The sequence below is a fragment of the Typopeltis vanoorti genome, chromosome 18 (genome assembly GCF_054136105.1).
Source record: "Typopeltis vanoorti isolate ZY-2024b chromosome 18, IOZ_Tvanoo_1.0, whole genome shotgun sequence".
Classification (NCBI taxonomy): domain Eukaryota; kingdom Metazoa; phylum Arthropoda; class Arachnida; order Uropygi; family Thelyphonidae; genus Typopeltis; species Typopeltis vanoorti.
This window is the reverse complement of record NC_143566.1, coordinates 61,077,587-61,098,174: the sequence shown is the minus strand read 5'-3', so window position 1 is coordinate 61,098,174 and position 20,588 is coordinate 61,077,587. Positions and strand designations below refer to the sequence as shown.

General features: G+C 37.0%; 1 protein-coding gene across 3 annotated transcripts in view; it reads right to left on the bottom strand.

The window, feature by feature from the left end:
* LOC150096712 (multiple PDZ domain protein-like) overlaps positions 1 to 20,588 on the bottom strand; it is a 1,501,001-nt gene that overhangs the window by 880,112 nt on the left and 600,301 nt on the right. For all 3 annotated transcript variants that reach the window (XM_090408593.1, XM_090408594.1, XM_090408595.1), the window contains one exon: positions 6,760 to 7,236. In XM_090408593.1, coding sequence (XP_090264719.1) covers positions 6,760 to 7,236 — 477 coding nt within the window. The remainder of the gene's footprint in view (positions 1 to 6,759; positions 7,237 to 20,588) is intronic.

The following is a 20,588-nucleotide window of genomic DNA, read 5'->3' as shown; positions in this document are numbered from 1 at the left end:
GAATTCATGCATCAGCAAATTAGTGCAATGAGTGCAGGATTAGTGATTATTTTGGGGATTTTAATTATGGTGATATCAATTGGGATGAGGAAATATCACGTGGCAAAAAAGAAATGGAATTCATACACCTTCTAAGAGATAATTACTTGAAACAGCACATAACTGAAGGAACTCGTGGTGTGAGAGTGGTGGATCTGGTCATAGGTTCAGAGGACATATGCATAAGTAAGGTGTCCTCGTTACCTCCAATAGGTGAGAGCAATCATGTGGTATTGACTTGGGAGGTTGCAAAATTTGTGGATTTCTTTCTCTTAAGAAGGTGTTAAGTTCTGAATAAAACTCAAAGTGGTTAACTTATAATTTCTTCAGAGCTTAACATGCATTTTAAAACTTTGCACATACTGATATGTCAAGCAGGTAAAATTAAATGTAAAGGTGCCAGACAAATTAGTAATTTTAGAATTCTGTTATTTATCCCTAAATATTATAATGTATTTTGTTGTGATTAAATCCACTGCCTAAGTTTTGCTAAAAATAGCATAAATGTTTGTGCACTACTGAGTGAAGGTCTAACGGATCAAAGATCGATTGCCAGAGGCAATGCACGTGTGGCTGGGTACGCATTAACCATGAAGGGAAGGCATGCGACTAAACCCCCCCACCACCACCAAAGAGATTACTAGGGGCGAATGTGGCGCTAGTGAAGGGAGTTGTACTTTGAAGTGAGCAAGGAAGGAAAAGGATTACGTAGTACGGAAGTGTAGGGGCACATAATTTAAAATGGCAACGCAGCGCCAGACCGGGACTTTTTCTCTCGTTCGTAGGATCCTCTGCTCTTGTGGGAGTCATACTCTCCATGCCCCGATGTTCGTCCTGGTTTCTTGGGCGAAGCGTCGAGCCATAAGTGAGGAAAGAATGCTGAGCAGTCCTTGAGAATCTGCCGATAGAAAGTTCGTCCAGCGGAGCTGAAGTCTGGTATGTAGTATAGACATCCGAGCTTTGCTTAAACCTGGCGACCAGCAAGCACGTGTCTTCAGTGTCCGAGATTCATCTAGCCCAAATCTGACAAGAAGGAAACAGCAGGTCGAACGGAACCAGGAACAAATCTGAAGGTGAAGCTGTATTGAGATGTGTATGATTTTCCAGCAGTTCCCAACTGAGTGGTAACGTAGAAACCTTTTCTTTGTTCAATGAAAGTGTGCAGAAAGAGTGATTGTAACTTTTAATGGAACGTTTAAGTCTAGAATATTGTGATTTCACATAAGGACTCTAGAAACCTAGTTTAGAAAGACAGACTAAATTCCAAGACATGAAAGTAGAAATTAGAGCATGACCTGAACGTCTGTGAAGTGCATAACCTTAGTAGAATTGTGTCATTAATCTTTGTATTACTTTTGTTCGAGTGTCATGTGGATTTGATACCTGTGCTTGTTAAGATAGAATTAGAGAAATTGAGTATGTATATTTTATATGAAATTGACATTGAAGTTAGTGCATGACAGAGTTAACCTTAATAGTGTCGAGTCATTAGCCTTTGTTCCACCTTTGTTCGAGTGCCATGTGGAACTGATACAAGACAGAATTAGAGAGATTGAGTGCTTATGATTTATCTGGAATTGATATTGAAGTAAACATATGTTTGAGTTATCCATGACTTGCAATTTGTTTAGTGCATAATTAAATGTTTTCTTTTGATTGCCTTGCCTGAGATCATTTTCTACTGCACCCCCCATAAAAATCGAACCACGGCGGGAGGCATTTTGGAAGGGAGGTCACGACGGTAGACTGAGATAGGGATAAATTTGAGACTTGAGTTATTTTATATAGGATTTAGAAATTAAGGATACAGTTCAGAGCTCAGTACTGGTTCTTTGATTCCTCACTGTTTGAAAGTCTAGAACTTAGGGTGGTGCAGCAAAAATAGAAATTTTCCCTGAGTCCGAAGAAAGCACCAGCATTAGCTCAGAAACAAAGGAATTGCCATTGTCTGGTGAGAATCTCTTTGCTTTCAACCCACGAACCATATCCCTATAGTAAAATACGGCCCCAAGTTAAGAGTAAAGATTAGAGCACATAAAAGAAGTGAGAAAGGGAAGGAAGAGACATAACTTGACCATAAAATAGATATAACAATAGAAAGGGGGTCGTAACAAAGGGGTATATACGGAACTACAGGTTAGGTATTACTAAATCACTTAAGGAATTGAACAACGTAGATACGAATATAAATTAAATTACACTTTAATAAATATTTCCGATATTTCGGAAACGTCACATTGCCAGCTTCAAAAGGAACTTACAAAAAAGGCACATGCACGTAGGCAATGCAACACAGTAACTGAGAATGAAGAGATAAAGCTATTGTTCTCCTAAAAGTCCTGATGGTGCCCTTTAGTGGGCTAAGTAGGTGTTCTTGGCCGTTGGGCTGCTGATGTAAGCCTCCCAAATTTGGGGCAGTCGCATACAACCAAATTTGTTAAGGTTCGGAGAGTTTCTTAGGGCTGAGGCTGATTCCATAAATAGTCTTTCGAATTTGTATTTGCTACGGTGTATTACTGTAGCTTTCTTCCACTGTATTCTGTGGCATGTATCCAGAGCATGGTCTGCAAGATCAGAATGGCTGTACTTGTGAAAACGGATGTAGTCCTTGTGTTCAGAAATTCTGATATTTGCTGTCCTGCCTGTTTGGCCAAAGTAAGACATTTTACTTAAGTATGAAGAGCTAATAAGCTTCATTTCGGCAATGAAAACATTACTTAAATTAAGGGGATATTAAATCCCACATAGTTTTAAAACCGAAAAAGAAACTCAAAGATTGGAATCAGAGAGTTTCTTGCCGAATATAGTAAACTATAAAGTATCGGCGACACTAGCGTTAGCCAATGCAAGTGATCCTAGTACGTAGTACAATACTGGGCAACTCGTTGCAAAGGTGGGGGAAGTTCAGATCGCTATTCTTAGGTATTTTCCATAATGTAAAAACACATTTCCTAGGAAACGTATGCTGTTATTACATTATGGAGGGAGGTCACTACCCAGACCGGTTTCCTGTTTGGAAAACTCGTTCGCAGAGTACATAAGTTCTTTTCGCTATACACTTTGGTATTAGGTCTAGCTACTCACTGATGAAGCCTCAAAAAAGGCTGAAACCGGTCTGGGTAGTGACCTCCCTCCATAATGTAATAACAGCATACATTTCCTAGGAAATGTGTTTTTACATTATGGAAAATACCTAAGAATAGCGATCTGAACTTCCCCCACCTTTGCAACGAGTTGCCCGGTATTGTACTACGTACTAGGATCACTTGCATTGGCTAACGCTAGTGTCGCCGATACTTTATAGTTTACTATATTCGGCAAGAAACCCTCTGATTCCAATCTTTGAGTTTCTTTTTCGGTTTTAAAACTATGTGGGAGTTAATATCCCCTTAATTTAAGTAAGACATTTTACAACTGCAAGGGACCTGGTATACACCAGGTAGGTCTAGGGGAAGTGGTTGGTCTTTAGTGAAGTGGATAAGGGATGCCAATTTTCTGTGAGGCCTGTAACAGGAGGTCAGGTCATTTTTTTTTTAAGATTTTGGCAATTTTTTTCGAGGTGCCTCGGATGTAGGGAATAGTGATGGATTTAGAGTAATCCTTGTTGTGGAGGGGGGGGGGGCTGTGGTTTATTGGTTTCAATATTTTTTGGATTTTTTTTTTTTTTTTGGGGGGGGGATAGCCATTGGCTGAGAAAGTGTTGAGAATGTGGTTTAGTTCAGTGTTTAGGGCCATGTCGTTAGAACAGATTAGTTTAGCCCTGTTGTATAGTGTTTTCACCACTACATATTGTTGTGAGGGGAGTGGTGGGATTGTTGGTGAATGTATCTGCCTGTATGGGTGGGTTTTCTATAAACTGAGAAAATTAAGATTCCATGAGGCTGGCAGGTGACTAGTGTGTCTAGGAAAGGGAGGCTGTTGTTTTCCTCTTTTTCCAGGGTGAACTTGATTCTGGGGTGTTGGTTGTTTAAGTGTGTTAAGAAGGAGAGGAGTGTTTCAGAGCCATGTGGTCAAATAGCGAACACATCATCAAAGTAGCGAAGCCATATAGTTGGTTTTTGTGGGGCAGAGGCTAAGGCTTTTTCTTCAAAGGTCTCCATAAAGAAACTACTACAGGTTAGGTAATGATAACAAGCTTCAGAGCTTACAGCCATCCCATGGCAGAACATATTGTAGGGGAAAGATGTTAGCAGTGCATGGGATAAAATCAGCGGGTATCTGAGGAAGGCAATATCAGAATGTATTACCATGGTCAGGAAGACAAACAAGGTAGGTGTTAGATGGATGAGTAGTAGTATCAGGCTTGATCTGCAAAAAAAAAGAAAATGTTATGAAGAATTTACAAGGAGAAAGGCGATCAGTACAAGGCTCAAACTAGGAAGGCTACCAGCATAGTAAGAAAAGCTAAATCAGATTATGAGAAGACCTTAGCCAAGAAGATAAAGGGTAATCCCACAGAGTTCTTCTGCTATGTGGCAAGTAAAAGGAAGAATGACCTTGGAAGGATAACCTTAGTGGGTGCTGATGGTACTGAGGTGACCGATTCAGATGTAATAGTATAGTTACTGAGTGATCACTTTTCAAGAGTCTATCACCCAAGTGAGGATATCTCTGTACCTGTAGCAATAACTAATGTGAGAATTGAGTTAATAAATCAGAGGTACTTAGTATATTGCAGAATTTAAATACAAACACTGTTGTAGGTTTAGATGGAATATCAGCTCAGGTGTTGCATGAATGTGCAAAGGAATTGTCAATACAGCTTACTTGGTTATTTAACTTTAAGTTTGTACTCTGGTATGGTCCCTAGGGAGTGGAAGGAAGGCAAAGTGGTTCCTTTGCATAAAGGTGGCTCCAAGACTGCAGTAGTTAATTACAGACCAATTACCATTTTGGGAGTAGTGGTAAAAGTATTGGAAAAGTTGGTTAAGGACAGAATTCAAGAATGGGTGGATCAGAATATGATACTCTATAGGGACCAACATGGTTTTGTTAAAGGTCAATCCTGTCTTAGCAATTTATTAACTTTTTATAACAGAATGACATCTGAGTTGGACAAGGGAAATGGCTACACAGTGGTACTCCTGGATTTTGCTAAGGCTTTTGACAGGATACCCCATGGAATACTGTTGCACAAATTTGAGCAGATGGGGATGGATACTAAGCTGGTCACATGGATAAGAGAATGGCTCATGAAGAGATACCAGAAAGTAGTGTATGAAGGAGCAGAGTCCAGGATGAAGACGGTGACCAGTGGTGTGCCTCAGGGCTCTGTGCTTGGGCTGTTATTGTTTAATTTGTACATAAATGATATAGGAAATGGCTTGAAGGGAGATACTCAGTTGTTTGCTGATGATGCAAAGTTGGGTAGTGCAATAGAAAATCAAGATGATTTGAAAGTTTGCAGGATGATTTAAATAAGCTGGCAAAATGGGCAAAAGGTAATGGATGTCAGTTCAATGTGGAAAAGTGTAAAGTTATGCATTTTGGGATTAAAAGATTACCAGCTCTGTACCACACTGATGGAACGGTACTCCAAAAGATTAATGAGGCTAGGGACTTGGGGTGTTGGTGGATAGGGAGATGAAGTTCAGAGGGAACATTGCTAAGGTATCTAAGATTGCAAATAGGATTACTTGGTTATTGAAGAACACACTAACATCCAGAGATAAAGAGGTTATTATTCCCCTTTATAAGGCATTGATACTTCCACATTTGGATTACTGTGCTCAAGTCTTGTCACCTGGATTCCTTGGAGATGAGGAGGTTGTGAAGAGGTTTCAGACAAGAGTGAATAAGTTGGTGAGTGATGTAAAAAATGCTCCCTACATTGACAGATTGTGGATTGCAGAGGTTGGTTGATAGGTGGAGAAGAAGGGATAATGATAGAAACATTTAAATTACTAAAAGGCTTTTATAAGATTGATGCAGGGGAAATATTCCAGCTGTGTGATAGTGATGGAAGAACAAGAGGTCATCCCTGGAAATTAAGGGAAAGTGTGGTTAACAAGGGTATGAGAGCTGGATCTTTTGCTTGGAAGGCGGTGAGTGGGTGGAATGCATTGCATGACTCAGTTGTGAGTTCTTTGTCTGTAAATGAATTCAAGAAGAGGTATGACAGATATTGTTTTGATAGTTAGGGTCTCCCATGATGAGTCTACTGACTCCATGGAGATACCCGTAATAATAATAATAATAATAATGCACCTCAAAATTAGCTGACATCAAGGAAACTATGGAACTATATTTAGCATCACTAAAGCTATGAGATGAGTTTTTATTTAGCCCAGTGTCCAATTACACCCCCCCACCTCTTATAAACAGAGAGAGACCACTCCAAAAGGTGTATAATGATGTAAGTAGGATTTCATAAGTAGATATTAAATAGTAAACAGAATGCATATCCACAAAGTGTGTGTGTGGTGAGTGAATGAATTTAAAGGGTGTTTGAATGAACTTATGGTAAAAATTTAGCTGAAGAAGAGTGAATATCACACATATTTTGCAAACAACCAGATGAGTGTCTGAATCTCACAATGCCATTGATCTTGAAAGAGATTACTGCTAAGATCATCATCACCTTGCCTATTGGAGAACAGTTTATGTTATAGGAGTCACCTTACCACAAAAAAAAAACATCATAGTGATAATACTTTAAACATAATGAACCAACATTAATTATAAAATTACAGTTGTAACTAACAACAGTAATTTCTTTACCTGATAGTCTAAAATGCTGAATCCAAGGCCCCTATCACCTTTTATCAGTTCTATAATTTGAGGTTCACTACTCCACATTGCTAATCCTGTTAGAGGCTCAAGAGAACGAGATTTCAGCTTTGACAGAGCAGTTTCTAGAGGTGGGGAAGATGAAGCTGATGTACCAACTGCCAAAGATCCATCTGACTTTGCTTTGACTAGCCTTTCAGAAATAGGATTTAATGATGTTAAGCTGCCACCAAAGTGTCCAGAAAATGGTGGTCTATCTAATACTTCTGAATCTAATGTTGTATCATAGTCCACATTTGTAAACAGTGGATAAGGAAGTGATGAGGCAATCAATGAAGAGGACGGAGGTAAATCATCTATTGAAGGATGCAATCTACGTGCACACACCATTCTAACATGCATCGGTAATTCTTTTAGTGTAGATACCACTGCTATGTGATTTAACCCAAGTAATTTCTTTCCATTTACCTAAAAAGGAAACCAATATTATAAATATTGTAATTATTACAAAATGAACACATTTCTATGCAATAAGACTTCAAATAAAAGAAAAAGCTATGAAATCTAAAACAGATGGATCTAAAAAATTGGATAGAAAATCTCTCTCTCACAAACATACACACAAGCCTTCCATTTATTTTGATAAAAGGCTAATTTTGCTCTCATTTCTTATTCAGGATTTTTATAGGAAAAGAAGCAATGTGCAGCATTTCTCTCAAAAAGGTTATTTTCATTAATGATTCTTCAGCAACTATAACTATACAACACTGAGTCATTGTTTAAAAGAATAAAAATCAACTGATAATTTTTATAATCTTAAAAATCTAATGTTAAACTTTGTCCAGACTGGACTGCCACAGTTTAATTTCAGGATTAATCTGATATCTTGTTCTTTCTATTCCATGATGTTTGTTACTGGGTATTAATCTGTCTTATAATCTGATGTGTAACTGATGTAAGGAATACACAAATGATGGTACTTTAATGGATGAGCTGGCCTAGCTGCAGCATTATCATCAGTTGATCTCCATGGTTTGGGATCTAACAGTTGAATGTTACAAATTTTATATAAAAGATGTTGGATCTAAGAGAGCACTGGATGTCAATAATATACCATATTTCATAAAACCTTTAGTGAGCGCAAAAAAATGCTATGAGAAGTGCATTATATCTTTACATGATAAAGCAAGCTCTATGGTATGCAGTTTAGCAGCAAAATTGCTACATTCCATTTGGATCCTATTAGGTATAATATTGTCTGAGAAGATAGCAGTGGATCCTACTAGAATGATTTTCAACTGTCCATAAAGACTGAATATTCTATTGCTTGAAAATCAGAATATTCTATTGCTTGAAAGAGATGCTTGTTGATAGGGAGAAGTGTTGAATGTTTAACTTGCATAAAGAAAAGATGCAGGATGAAATGCAGCTTGTCAATGTGATATTGTGTTTAGAGGAATTAGTGAAATTTTGTCTAAAGTGATGTCTAGAGCTTGATTTAATTATTTTATACACAGTCCAAAGGGTTGTATGGTAATCTGATGTACCATACAACTTTTGTTCATGTTTTCTCAACATGAACAAAACATACCTGTCCATTTGGAATAATCTGGCAGAATTTTTTTTTAAAATCTGCATTCTGTAAGACAGGCTGTTGATGAAATGAAGGTAGTGGTCCATAAACACTAAGAAAAAAAAGAGATGTTCTGAGTGATCCAATTGTAGTTCTAATTGCCTGATGGTAGAGATGGGTCACCCACCAAGTTCAATGTCTTGGGAAGAAGCAGAAACTTGATTCATAATTGAGTCTTCATCAGATAAGTGAATGATAGAAGCGGGGCAAAGAACTTTGATCTGCATCACAGGAGGTAGAAGACAGGGTGCAAAGAATCATTCTCCGACAACTAACATATGTGAGGTAGCAATGATTTTTTAGAATCCAATATGTCCATACAAACAGTAATCCAGTTGTAACTGGATTACTGTTTGTATGGACACATTTGTCAGGATGGATACAATATCTACAACAAAAGGGCACACATGTGGTCTTCTAAGATGAAAGCCTAAACTCATTCACAAGCACCTAGATGGAAGGGGGGGGGGGTCAATGTCCCTGCAGTTGCCTATATTTGGCCATCTGATAATGGATGTCACCTGGTCCTATAGCAATGTTCAGTATGGTTGCAAAGTAGTTTTCAGTTCCCGTTTTTCTAACCAGTTTTTCTGTTTTGCAGGAATTTGGGAGAATTAAAAAAATATTGCAACTGCTTTTTCATGTAGGCAAACTTACATCTATTGTATTCCAAGATTGAAAGTGGATAGATCTCAGCTTCATTATCCAGGTTTTATTTCACACCTCCTTGGAATTTGCTGATCTGGTTATAGATTTGTATGTGATCCAGGAGACCTTTTGTTTCTGACAATAGATATATCATGCTTGGGCACATTTGAAAGATATCAGGTTTTTTGTTGTTGTTGTGGGGTATCTGAGGAAGATACCCCACAACAAGGAATAGGTGAAAACTGAAAAGATGTTTAGATATTGTAGTTGTGGCAGCTTGAATTATACACTATAACGTAATTCATTGCATCTAGGATAGGATGCGACTGTCACAGAATCAAACTGTGCTAAATGGAAAAAGAGAACCAGTTAGCTTGTTCTATTTTCAATCATGAAATCTGTGATGGAAAACAATTATTTCGTGAAAGTTATCGATTTTGCACTAAAATGGCAGGAAGATGATCAGACTTAAGCTAATGGCAATGAATACTGCCATTAGCTTAAGATTTTTTTTTGCAATTATTTTTTGTGAAGCATATACATAAGATTGCTCTCCATTTAAATGGCTATCCAGATGTTATTTAAATCCCCCATTACTTCTTATAAACAGAGGCTGAAATTATTGTGATATAGTGATGGAAGATGGGACACCCAGGTTGGAAGGCACAGAAATGGTTACTGGGGAAGAGCAGAGAGAAACTTACAATGAAGTTACCAAGAATGATGAAGCTGGATCAAAGCCTTCTGGAAATATAACTTCTGATAATCTCAGAAGACGACACCTCTGCTTTACTGATTTATATAAAATAGGAACATGGAATGTAAGAAGCATGTATCAAGAAAAACGAACAGGTAAAGAAAGAAATGAGAAGAACTCGAGTTCAGATTTTAGGAATCAATGAACTGAGATGGACAGGAAAGGGTCACTCTCATACTGATGATTTCATGATGTATTATTCTGGACATGAAAATCTTTGAAGAAATGGAGTAGCATTCATAATTAGAAGAGAATACGGAAAATACATTTTGGGTTATAACCAAGTGTCCAATAGAATAATTCTAATCAGAATAAAGACATATCCAGTAAATGTTACACTCATACAAGTGTGTGCACCCACTACAGATTCAAGTGAAGATGAGGTCAAAGATTACAACAGCATGCATGCAACAAGTAGTATACAGTAATGATAAAGCAGATTTTTTCTTGATATTAGGTGATTGGAATGCAAAAGTGGGAGAAAAAGTAGAATGATACATTACTGGAAAATTTGGTTTAGGAATGAAGCAGGAGAAAGGAAGTTGAAAGTTTGTGTTGAGAAGAGATGCTTTATTGCAAACACTTGCTTTCAACAACATAAAAGAAGATTGTATGCATGGACTTACACCAAATAGAGAATATAGAAATCAGGTAGATTATACTATTGCCAGCAGAAGGTGGAGAAGTGCCATCCAACTAAAACACGACTGTGGGACAGATCATGTACTGCTATCTGAAGTTAAATTTAAATTAAGAGCTAAGAAACAAAAGGATAGTATCAGATTTGACTTAAATCATAAATGAAGCATTTAAAGTAGAAGACATGAAGAAAATTACAACTGTGAGAAGAAACAAAATGTACAATCGAAGCAGCAAAGAAGAAGAAGAAAGTAAGATTGTAAATGGTTGTCAGAAGAAGCTATTCAAATAGCAAAAGAAAGAAGAAAAATGAAACTTCAGAGAAACAAAGAAAGGGTTAGGTAACTGAGTGCAGATTTCCAGAGACAAGCTATGAAAGACAAGGAAAAAACATCTAAACAAAAGGTGCAAGGAAATTGAAGAAAACAATATTATGGGTAGAAAGAGATCTGTTTAGAAAAATAAATGATGTTACAGAGAAGTTCATCCCTAGATTAGAAGTTGTAAAAAGTAATTTGGGAAAATGTCTGGTGGAAGAATCAGTGAAAAAAAAAGATGGAAAGAGTATGTTGAGAATTTGTACAAGAAAGCCAATAATATTGAAGGAGAAGTTGAAAGGAGAACATTTATTGAGAAACCAATGATAATGAAAAGTGAAGTGATATCAGCAATGGAACAGCTGGGGATGAAGTAGTGAATATATTGACTGAAATTTATCAACAGGTTTGACAGGAAAGAGGATTCCGAAGAATTTTATGAGGAACTACAAAAACAGTTAAATAAATGTAATAAAAATAACTATATATTAAAGGATATTAATGCTAGAGTTGGAAATATTCCAAATATCTTAGGAAAATATGTAGAAATTTGCATGAATAACAATGGTCAAGAACTAAAAAAATTTTAAAATAGCCAATATTTAAAAAACAAAAATAATAATAATGTAAATAAATATACTTGGAATGACAGAGGAACAAGATCTATAATTGATTATATCATTACTAATCAGAAACTAGCTCCATGTCTGAGAGACATGGAGCTAGTTTCTGATTAATTTCTAAGAGACAAACATATACATGGAGCATGTACATGTTTGTAGAGGAAGTGAAAAAAATTTTTTCAGATCATTATTTAGTAGTCTCTAAAATAGAAATACTAGCAAAATGGAGAAAGGAAGTAAATAAATAAAAGAAATAAGAAATGAAAAGTATACAAAGTATATCTATTACAAGAAGAAAGCATTAGAATGCTATATCAATCACAATTAACAGATTACATAAAAGCCCAAATCAGTGAAGGTACAGAAGAATGGAAAACTTTAATAAAGTTAATCCATAAAGCAGCATCTGAAGTACTTGGAAAGAAATATAAAATGTTAAAAAGAAAAACATTAAAAATCTGGAACAGAGATATAGAAAATGCAATAAAAAAAAAAAAAACAAATGGCATACAAATCACTCCTCCAAAAATGTATAAAAGAAACAGAAGAAATATAGCTAAAACCACAGTACAGAAAACTCACTAAGGTTCTTGGGACAAATTTATTAATATAATAGGAGAAGACATGAATGAAAGACAAGACATAGCCTACAAAATGTTAAGGAAATTAAACAACAAAGAAAAAGATAGGGCACAAATGAACATAATATAAAAGAAACAATGGATAGAACATTATAAGAATTTATGGTATGACCCAAATTTAATAACAGAAAATAATAATGAGGAAATCATCACTGATATATAGCCAATAAAACTGGAAGAACTAAAAGAAGCCATAAAGGTATCAAAAAAGAGAAAATCAACTGGATTAGATGGCATAAATATAGAGCTTTGAAAATACGTTGGAGAATATTTACATCACAGATTCTTAAAATTATAAATAACTAAATGGAGTAAATGTGAGGCTCTATCAGAATGGTTAAAAGCTAAGGTTATATCTACAGGAAAACCCCGCTTAATGCAAATTCGATATGCGCAATAATCAGTTAGTGGCTGAGTGAAATTATACCATTTCCCGCTTTAAGCGAGTGATTAACCAGTTAATGCGATTTTTTTATATTATGTGAAATGTTACGTTATTGTCGCCAATCTGCAGGAAGCAGAAATGCTGGAAGTCATAAAGAGACATGAAAGTAACGCTAGTAACACAATGATTGTGCGAGACCTGGGATACAGCGAGTCTACAGTTTGGGCTATATCAAATAAGAGCAAAGAACACAAAGAACAAGGAAAAGTTTTTACTGCTTCTTTAAGCATGCAGATCACCCAAAATAGAAGCCATTTACTGATCAAGATGAGGTGTCTTCTATCACTCTGGATTGATGATAGTAACCAAAAAAAAAAAAAAAAATACCTCTTAGTACAAGGAGTATTCCGGCAAAAGCTAGTGTTTTTTTACCTCATTGAAAGAGACCAAATTTTCAAAAGGAAGGTGGAAGCTTTACTGCGAGTTTAGGATGGTTTAACCAATTTAAAAATCGAATTGGACTGCATAACATAAGAATAACTGGAGAATCTGCTAGTGCTGATAAAGATGGTCACTCTCTCGGTGAGAGTGACCATGAGGTGGTTACCTGGGTGGTTGCCAGCAGTGCGAGGACCTCTGTGAGAAAAGGGTATATGTGGAACTACAAGGGGGGTGATTATGAAGAGCTCAGGAGACAGCTTGCGGGCATAGCGTGGAACAAGGAGTTAGCTGGAAAAGAGATCAATGCAGCTTGGGGGATTTTCAAAAACTGTTTAGCAGATGCAATGCCTAAATGTATTCCAAGGGTGAGAAGGTTAAATAAGGTGGGTGTGAGATGGATGAATAAAGAGATTAAGCATGCGATAGAGAGAAAAAGGGCATTGTGGAGGCAGCATAAGAGAAGTGGAAATAACCAATTTCATGAGGTCTACAAAGACCAAGCAAGGAGGGTGGTTGGTAAGGGTAGCTAAAGAGAGGTATGAACAGCAGTTGGCTAATGAAGCCAAAAAGAATCCTAAGGAGTTCTTTCAATATGTAGCCAGCAAAAGAAAGAATAATTATGGAAGGATGACATTGATTGGAGAAAATGGTATAAAGACAGCTGATGCAGAATGTGTGGTGGAGATACTTAATGAGTAGTTCATAAAGATCTTTCAATCTTGTGAATGTGACTTCATGGAGGGATTGAGAGCAGTTGATGATGAGGAGGAGAGACTGACTGTGAGCAAGAGGTGTATGGGGAGTTGAGTAAACTAGATGTAATAAGTAAACTAAATGTAATATCACCACGTATTCTGAAAGAATGTGCCAGGGAGTTGACATCTGCCTTGACATATTTTTTTAATACGAGTCTTGCACTCGGTCAAGTTCCTAAGGAGTGGAAGGAGGCCAAGATTGTGCCACTTCATAAAGGAAGTGATTGAACTCAAGCATCAAACTATAGGCCTATCTGTGTGTCAGGTGTTGTGGTTAAGTTGTTGGAGAAGCTTGTGAGAACTAGAATCCAGAATTGGGTTGATAACAATGGTATTATCTTTGATGGACAGCATGGATTTACTAAAGGGAGGTCATGTTTTAGTAATCTACTTACTTATTACAATAAAGTGACTGCTTCCTTGGACAGAGGAAAAGGATACACAGTAATATACTTGGATTTCGCAAAGGCTTTTGATAGAGTATCTCATGATAGGTTGACAGTCAAACTAGAGCAGATGGGGTTGGATATTAGATTGGTGCACTGGATTGGAGACTGGCTATCTGATAGGTATCAACAAGTTATGTATGGGGGAGAGATATCCAGGAAAAGGAAAGTCACTAATGGAGTGCCTCAGGGGTCTGTTTTAGGTCCATTGCTTTAACTTGTATATTAATGATATAGGTGAAGATTTGGATGGAGATATTTAGTTGTTTGCAGATGATGCAAAGATGGGATGAACCATGAAGTGTAGTGAAGATGTTGTGGCCTTACAGGAAGACTTGAATAGATTCTAAAATTTTTAAGGATCTAAAATTTAGAGGGACACATCGCCAAAATTGTGAAGACAACACAAAGACTTCTGGGAATGATGCAGAGGACACTGACGTGTAGAAGTAGGGAGATTCTTGTTCCGTTGTATAAGGCTTTGATTAGGCCACACATGGACTATTGTGCCCAGATTTGGTCACTGGGTTTTCAGAAGGATGAAGAGATGTTGGAAAGGGTCCAAAGGAGACTGATCGAGGTAGTTTCTGACCTCTGGAACGTCGAGTATGAGCAAAGATTGAGAAGATGTAATTTGCAGAGTCTGGTGGACAGGAGGAAGAGGGAAGATATGACAGAGACCTACAAGTTGGTAAGGGGTTGTTATAGGATCAATGCTGGAGAAGTTTTACAGAGAATAGTGGGAGATCAGGGCAGAACCAGGTAATCCCTGGAAACTGTATAAAGAGAGTGTGAGAGGCAGGTTTTTTTCGTGCAGAGTTGTGAATGATTGGAATGCCTTGCCTGAGAATGTGGTGTCTGCAAAGAGTTTGAATGTGTTTAAAACACGGTATGATGAGCTGTGTGTGATAAAAGGACCTCCCAGATGAATCTTTGACTCCATGAGGTCTTGGGGTGGTAATAATAATAAGATTCTGCAGCCAAGTTTCGTGAAGAATTGCAAAGGATAATTCAGAAGGGTGATTTTGACGATCGTCAAAAATTCAACATCGACGAAATTGGCCTCTTTTGGAAGCATATGCCAACTTTCCTAACTAAAACTGAAGCATCTCAACCAGAATACAAAGTATCTAGAGATAGTCTTACACTCTTATTAGGAGGCAATGCAGAAGGCAACTTTAAACTCAAGCCTATGTTAGTTTATCATCCATGAAATCCAAGATCTAATATTTTGAAGAAATCATCACAACTGGAAAAGAACTTGGATTTAATGAACTGGATAATAAAGATGTAAGAAACGCGATTGATTCCCATTCAGAACAGTTAAGCGAGCATGCACACTGCTCTTCTCCAACTAGAAGAACAGCATACATATGAAGAAGAAGATGAGTGCGAACAAGAGAATGTTACAACTAAGAAGCTAACTGCGAAAGAACTTGAGCTAGTTTTCAATCACATTGAGCATGCTAAGGAAATTTTGTTTGATGCTGATGCTGATATGGAATGAAGTTTCGAAGTCCTTCGAAATCTTGATAAAGCGTTCGCTAGCTATCGCAAATTGCATGACAAGATGAAAAAGTCGAGCACGATTCAAACATCTTTACTTTTTTTTTTTTTTTAAAAATAGCTCAGTCAAATGTTTAGCCATTAAATAAAAATTTAAGCTATTCGTTTTTATTAACTTTGATGATTTAATCCTCCAATATAGCTTATACTATAATTTTTTTTTCCAAATTTACGCTAACTGATGAATTAATATTATTCCTATTTATTATTCCTATTACAAATGCAATTTCACTTAGCGTGCATTAATTAGATTAATTAATCTTGTTAAGCAAGGTTTGCCTATAGGAGACAAAGGTGATTGTGGAAATTATAGATAAATAAGTTTATTAAATACAAGTTACAAAATTTACAGTAAAATCCTGAATAAAAGATTTAAAAATATTGCAAACAGTCTACTCTCAGAAGAACAAAATGGTTTCACACATGGAAGATCATGTATAGACAATATTTATGTGCCAAAAGAAATTATTGAAGAAAGGCAAAAATTTAATTTAGAAACTCACATGACCTTTATAGATTACTAGAAAGCTTTTGATAAAATAACAGAGAAAAACTATGGAATATAATGAAAAAACAAGGATATCCATCACATCTGTTACAAGCTATACAAAGTTATATAAAAATACAGTTAGGTAATAAATTAACTGAAGAGACTGAAATAAATCAGGGTGTCTGACAGGGATATAACTTATCTCCAACTCTGTTCAATATATATATATTGATCAGATTATTAAAATATGGAAAACAACAAAAAAAACAAGGTATCCAGTTAACCAGAACTTATCAATGCAATGCTGTATGCAGATGATTAGATCATATTACAACACAATGAAGACAACCCTCAAAAATCAGTTTATGAATTAAACAAAATAAGCCAACAATGCAGTTTAAATATTTCACAAAAGAAAACAAAAATCATAGCATTTAAAGGTTGGAATCATATTATATCGAAAATGGTTATAGAAAATAAAATAATAGAACAGATGACACAGTTTAATTATTTAGGCTGCATAATAACATACGAGGTGGTATCAAAAAGTTTCGAGACTAGCTTTGTTTAAGAGAAATTACTTTATTTATCTACGTTTACACACTTATCTCCTTCAAAAGTCCCCTTGCATATCAACACAGTGCTGCCAGCGTTCTTGCCGCTTCTGGAATGTGTCCTGGAAGTCTTCTTTTCGAAGCATGTCAAGCACCTTCTGTGATTCGCGCTGGATCTCCGCAATGGTGTCAAAACGGTGAACTTTGAGCTGGATCTTCATCTTTGGGAAGAGGGCGAAGTCTGCAGGAGCCAAATCTGGCGAGTAGGGTGGGTGCAGATGCGAGATCATGTTGTTTCTGGGGAGAAACTCACGTGTGAAGAGAGTTCCGTGACAAGGTGCATTGTCATTGTGGAGCATCCAGTTTTTCGTGCACCACAAATCTGGTTGCTTTCGCCGAATGTCCTCCCTCAGATGTCTTAAAACCTGGCAGTAGAACTCGCTTTTGATGGTCTGGCCACTGAGGATGAATTCTCGATGCACAATGCTGCGAATATCGAAAATAACAATAAGCATGCACTTGGTCGAGCTGCGGACCTGCCTCGCCTTTTTCGGTCGTAGAGATAGGCTCTTCCACTGTGAAGACTGTTGCTTCGTCTCAGGGTCGTACCCATACATACAATTTCATCACTGGTAATGATCCTCGAATTTCACGTTTTTTCAAAAGTGAATTTCACGTTTGCTCTTTGTTCTAACTTGCTGTCCATAATGAAATCGCAGATGTGGTAACGCAGATGGTCAGAATAGCATCAGTTGCACAGCTCCCAATGTACACAGGACGATGTCTTTTGGCACACTGACTTATGAAGGTAGGTGCTCCCTGTGACTGTGCATGCAGCCTCGTGCTGCCATCTGTCGCCGTGTTACAAACCTAGTCTCAAAACGTTTTGATACCATCTCGTATCTAAAACATATAGATGAAAAAATAAAGAAATTTCAGAAAATCTATGGAATAATTAAAATAAAAAAAAAAATAAGATGAGAAACTTAACTAAATTTGATGAAGTAATAGTCACTCCCATTCTGTTTTTTGGTCCAGAAACATGGACGGTTAAAAAGAAAGATGAAAGTAAAATACAAGCTGCAGAGATGAGATTTTTAAGAACAACTAAAGGATGCACAAAATTGGACCACACAAGAAATGAAGCCATCAGAAAAAAAAAAGTAGATATTTAAAACAAATGAAAAGATCAAGGAATACAGAGAGAAATGGAAAGAACACCTATTATTTAGGATGGAAAGATATCGGCACCAGTGGGTAGATATAGACCAAAGGGGGGAGGAGAGGAAGACCAGCAACAAGATGGAAAGACCAATGAAGCCAGAACAAGCAAATGCCTAATCTTAAAGAGAAGAATAAGCTTGGGACGAAGTAGTGAATATATTTGACTGAAGAAAGTTTATTTTTCGCTTGATTAGACTATAATAAATTTAGTTTAATCCTTTATCCAAGTGAGAGCAAACAAAGTTTGCGCCTGAAAATATCTTCAGGACTGAATATGGTCCTAGTACTAACACCATATTCAGTCCTGAAAAAAAATTTCAGGTGCAAACTTTGTTTGCTCTCACTTGGATAAAGGATTAAACTAAATTTATTATATTTGACTGAAATTTGTCAACAGATTTGGAAGAAAATATACTAGCCTAGAAATTAGAAAACATCAGTATTCATCCCAATTAAAAAAAAAAAAAAAAAAAAAAAAAAAATCCCAGAGATTATGAGAATTATAGAATCATCACTTTAATTTCACAAGTAAAGTTATGCTGAAAGTGATCCAACGAATGCTGGCGCTATATGTGAAAAGAGAAAAGCCACTAGAACATGCAAGCTTTAGGAGATGCAGAGGAACTAGAGACCAAATAGCAAACATGAAATGGATTACGGAAAGCACAAGAGAATTTCAGAAGGAAGTATTCATCTATTTTATTGATTATAAAAAAGCTTTTGATTGCATGGATCACAACAGACTGTGGGATGGAATGAAATCAATGAGAATGGCTGAGCGTCTAATCCTTTTGATAAGAGAGCTGATTGACACCAAGAAGATTCATTAAAAACAGTCTGGAGAAACAGACAGTGTTCGAGTGGAAAAAGGGTATGGCAAAGTTGTATACTGTCACCTTATCATTTAATATTTATAGTGAGTATATTATAAGAATGGCTAACTTAGACAAAGATCCACCTGAAATTAAGATTGGTGGCAGAAAAATAAATAATTTAAGAAATGCAAATAATATAGCAAAAACTTGTTTCTGCAGAAATATAGTGAAATATAGCAGAAACTTAGTGGCCTGTGCAACTTCTATTCCCATAGTTTTGGGTATTCACCAAGGCAACCCTCTATCTCCTCTTTTCTTCAACTGCATCACTGATGAGTTTTTCATTCTCTCCCTAATCATATCAGTTACTCTCTTGATGCTTCTTCTTTTAATGCTATGGCCTTTGTGGACGACCTTATTCTCGTGGCCTCCACTAAGATAGGCTTGCAAGAACTCCTTGACTGGGCAGTAGACTTCTTCCACGTTACAGATCTTATCATAAACGTGGAGAAGTCCTGCTCATTAGCACTTGTACCTTCAGGATGTGATAAGAAGCAAAAGGTCGAAAATCTAGAGTTTTTCCTGCCCAATAGGCATTGCATTGCCTTACTGTCCTGGAGGAATGGAGATACCTTGGTATCTTCTTTACACCAAAAGGATGGTCTTCTATTCTCTTCACAAAATGCTTTGTCGTCTTTAAGAAAAGCTCCTCTCAAACCCCAGTGAAGGCGTTTGTTCCTTTCAAATTATTTGCTCCCTAGTTACTATCATAAGTTGATACTCAGGCACACCTATGTCTCAGTACTGTCCTGTATGGATAGGGCTATTTGCTCTGCTGTTCGTTCATGGCTTAGACTTCCTTTAGATACTCCTGTTGCCTATTTTCATGCCAATGTGAAGGACGGGAAACTTGGTATCCCTTCTACCTGCTGGCTCATCCCAAGCCTCGGCTAAGCAAAGATTGATCAATTGGTAGAGCCTCTGCTACTAATGGCTTGCAAAAAGTTAATCAGGATTGAGCACGGTTAGTAGTTAGAAGGGGAAAATCATTCGATGGTTGGCACATTCTCCCTTGAGTCTTCGGACTCCCTGGAGGTGTCACATAATAATAACAACAGAATTAAGAAATTAGAAATATCCACTTCTCAAATTTGCAGAGTGGCATTTCATTGTTCTGTTATCCAGGAAGACTTTCAGCATACTATAGGGTGGACCAAGTATCAAATCCAAGGTCTAACTGATGGCGACTGCATCAGCAGAGCATAAGAAATGGGTTAGAGCTATATAGCTGTCAATGGTGCATCACTTTGTGGATCTAATCTAGTGCCTCCCCAGCATCAATGGGTATGGGAAGGTACTAGACTCCTACCTGGTTATGAATTTATTGACTTAATCAGAGTTAGGATCAAAATCCATCACAACCAGCAACAGCAGAGGTGACAAAAGTTGTAGGGCAGGTTGCCACTACAGTGAAATCCTTTCTCATATTGCCCAATGTTGTTTTTGAACTCGTGGTATTCAGGTGAAGTGGCATAATGCCATGTCCATATTAAATAAAGAGTTGAACAACAAATGCTGGGAAAACTGCAGTTAAACTACACTATAGGACTACAGATGGTATTAGAAAGCCTGATTTAATTGCAAAGAAGGATGAAAGAGTTCGGGTTATTGATGCACAGATGGTGGGTACTGGGTGCTCACTTGTTGTCAGTCATAGGAACAAGGTCTCATTATGAGCAGAATGTAGATCATGATTGACAGATTGAAGATGAGTTTGGGGGCAGCTCCTTATTTCACTGGTACTAACCACCTCCCTTAGCAGTGTATAGTGCAATGTGGGTTACAAAGACTTGATTTCTATAGGCATTACTTCGGCAGACATTAAG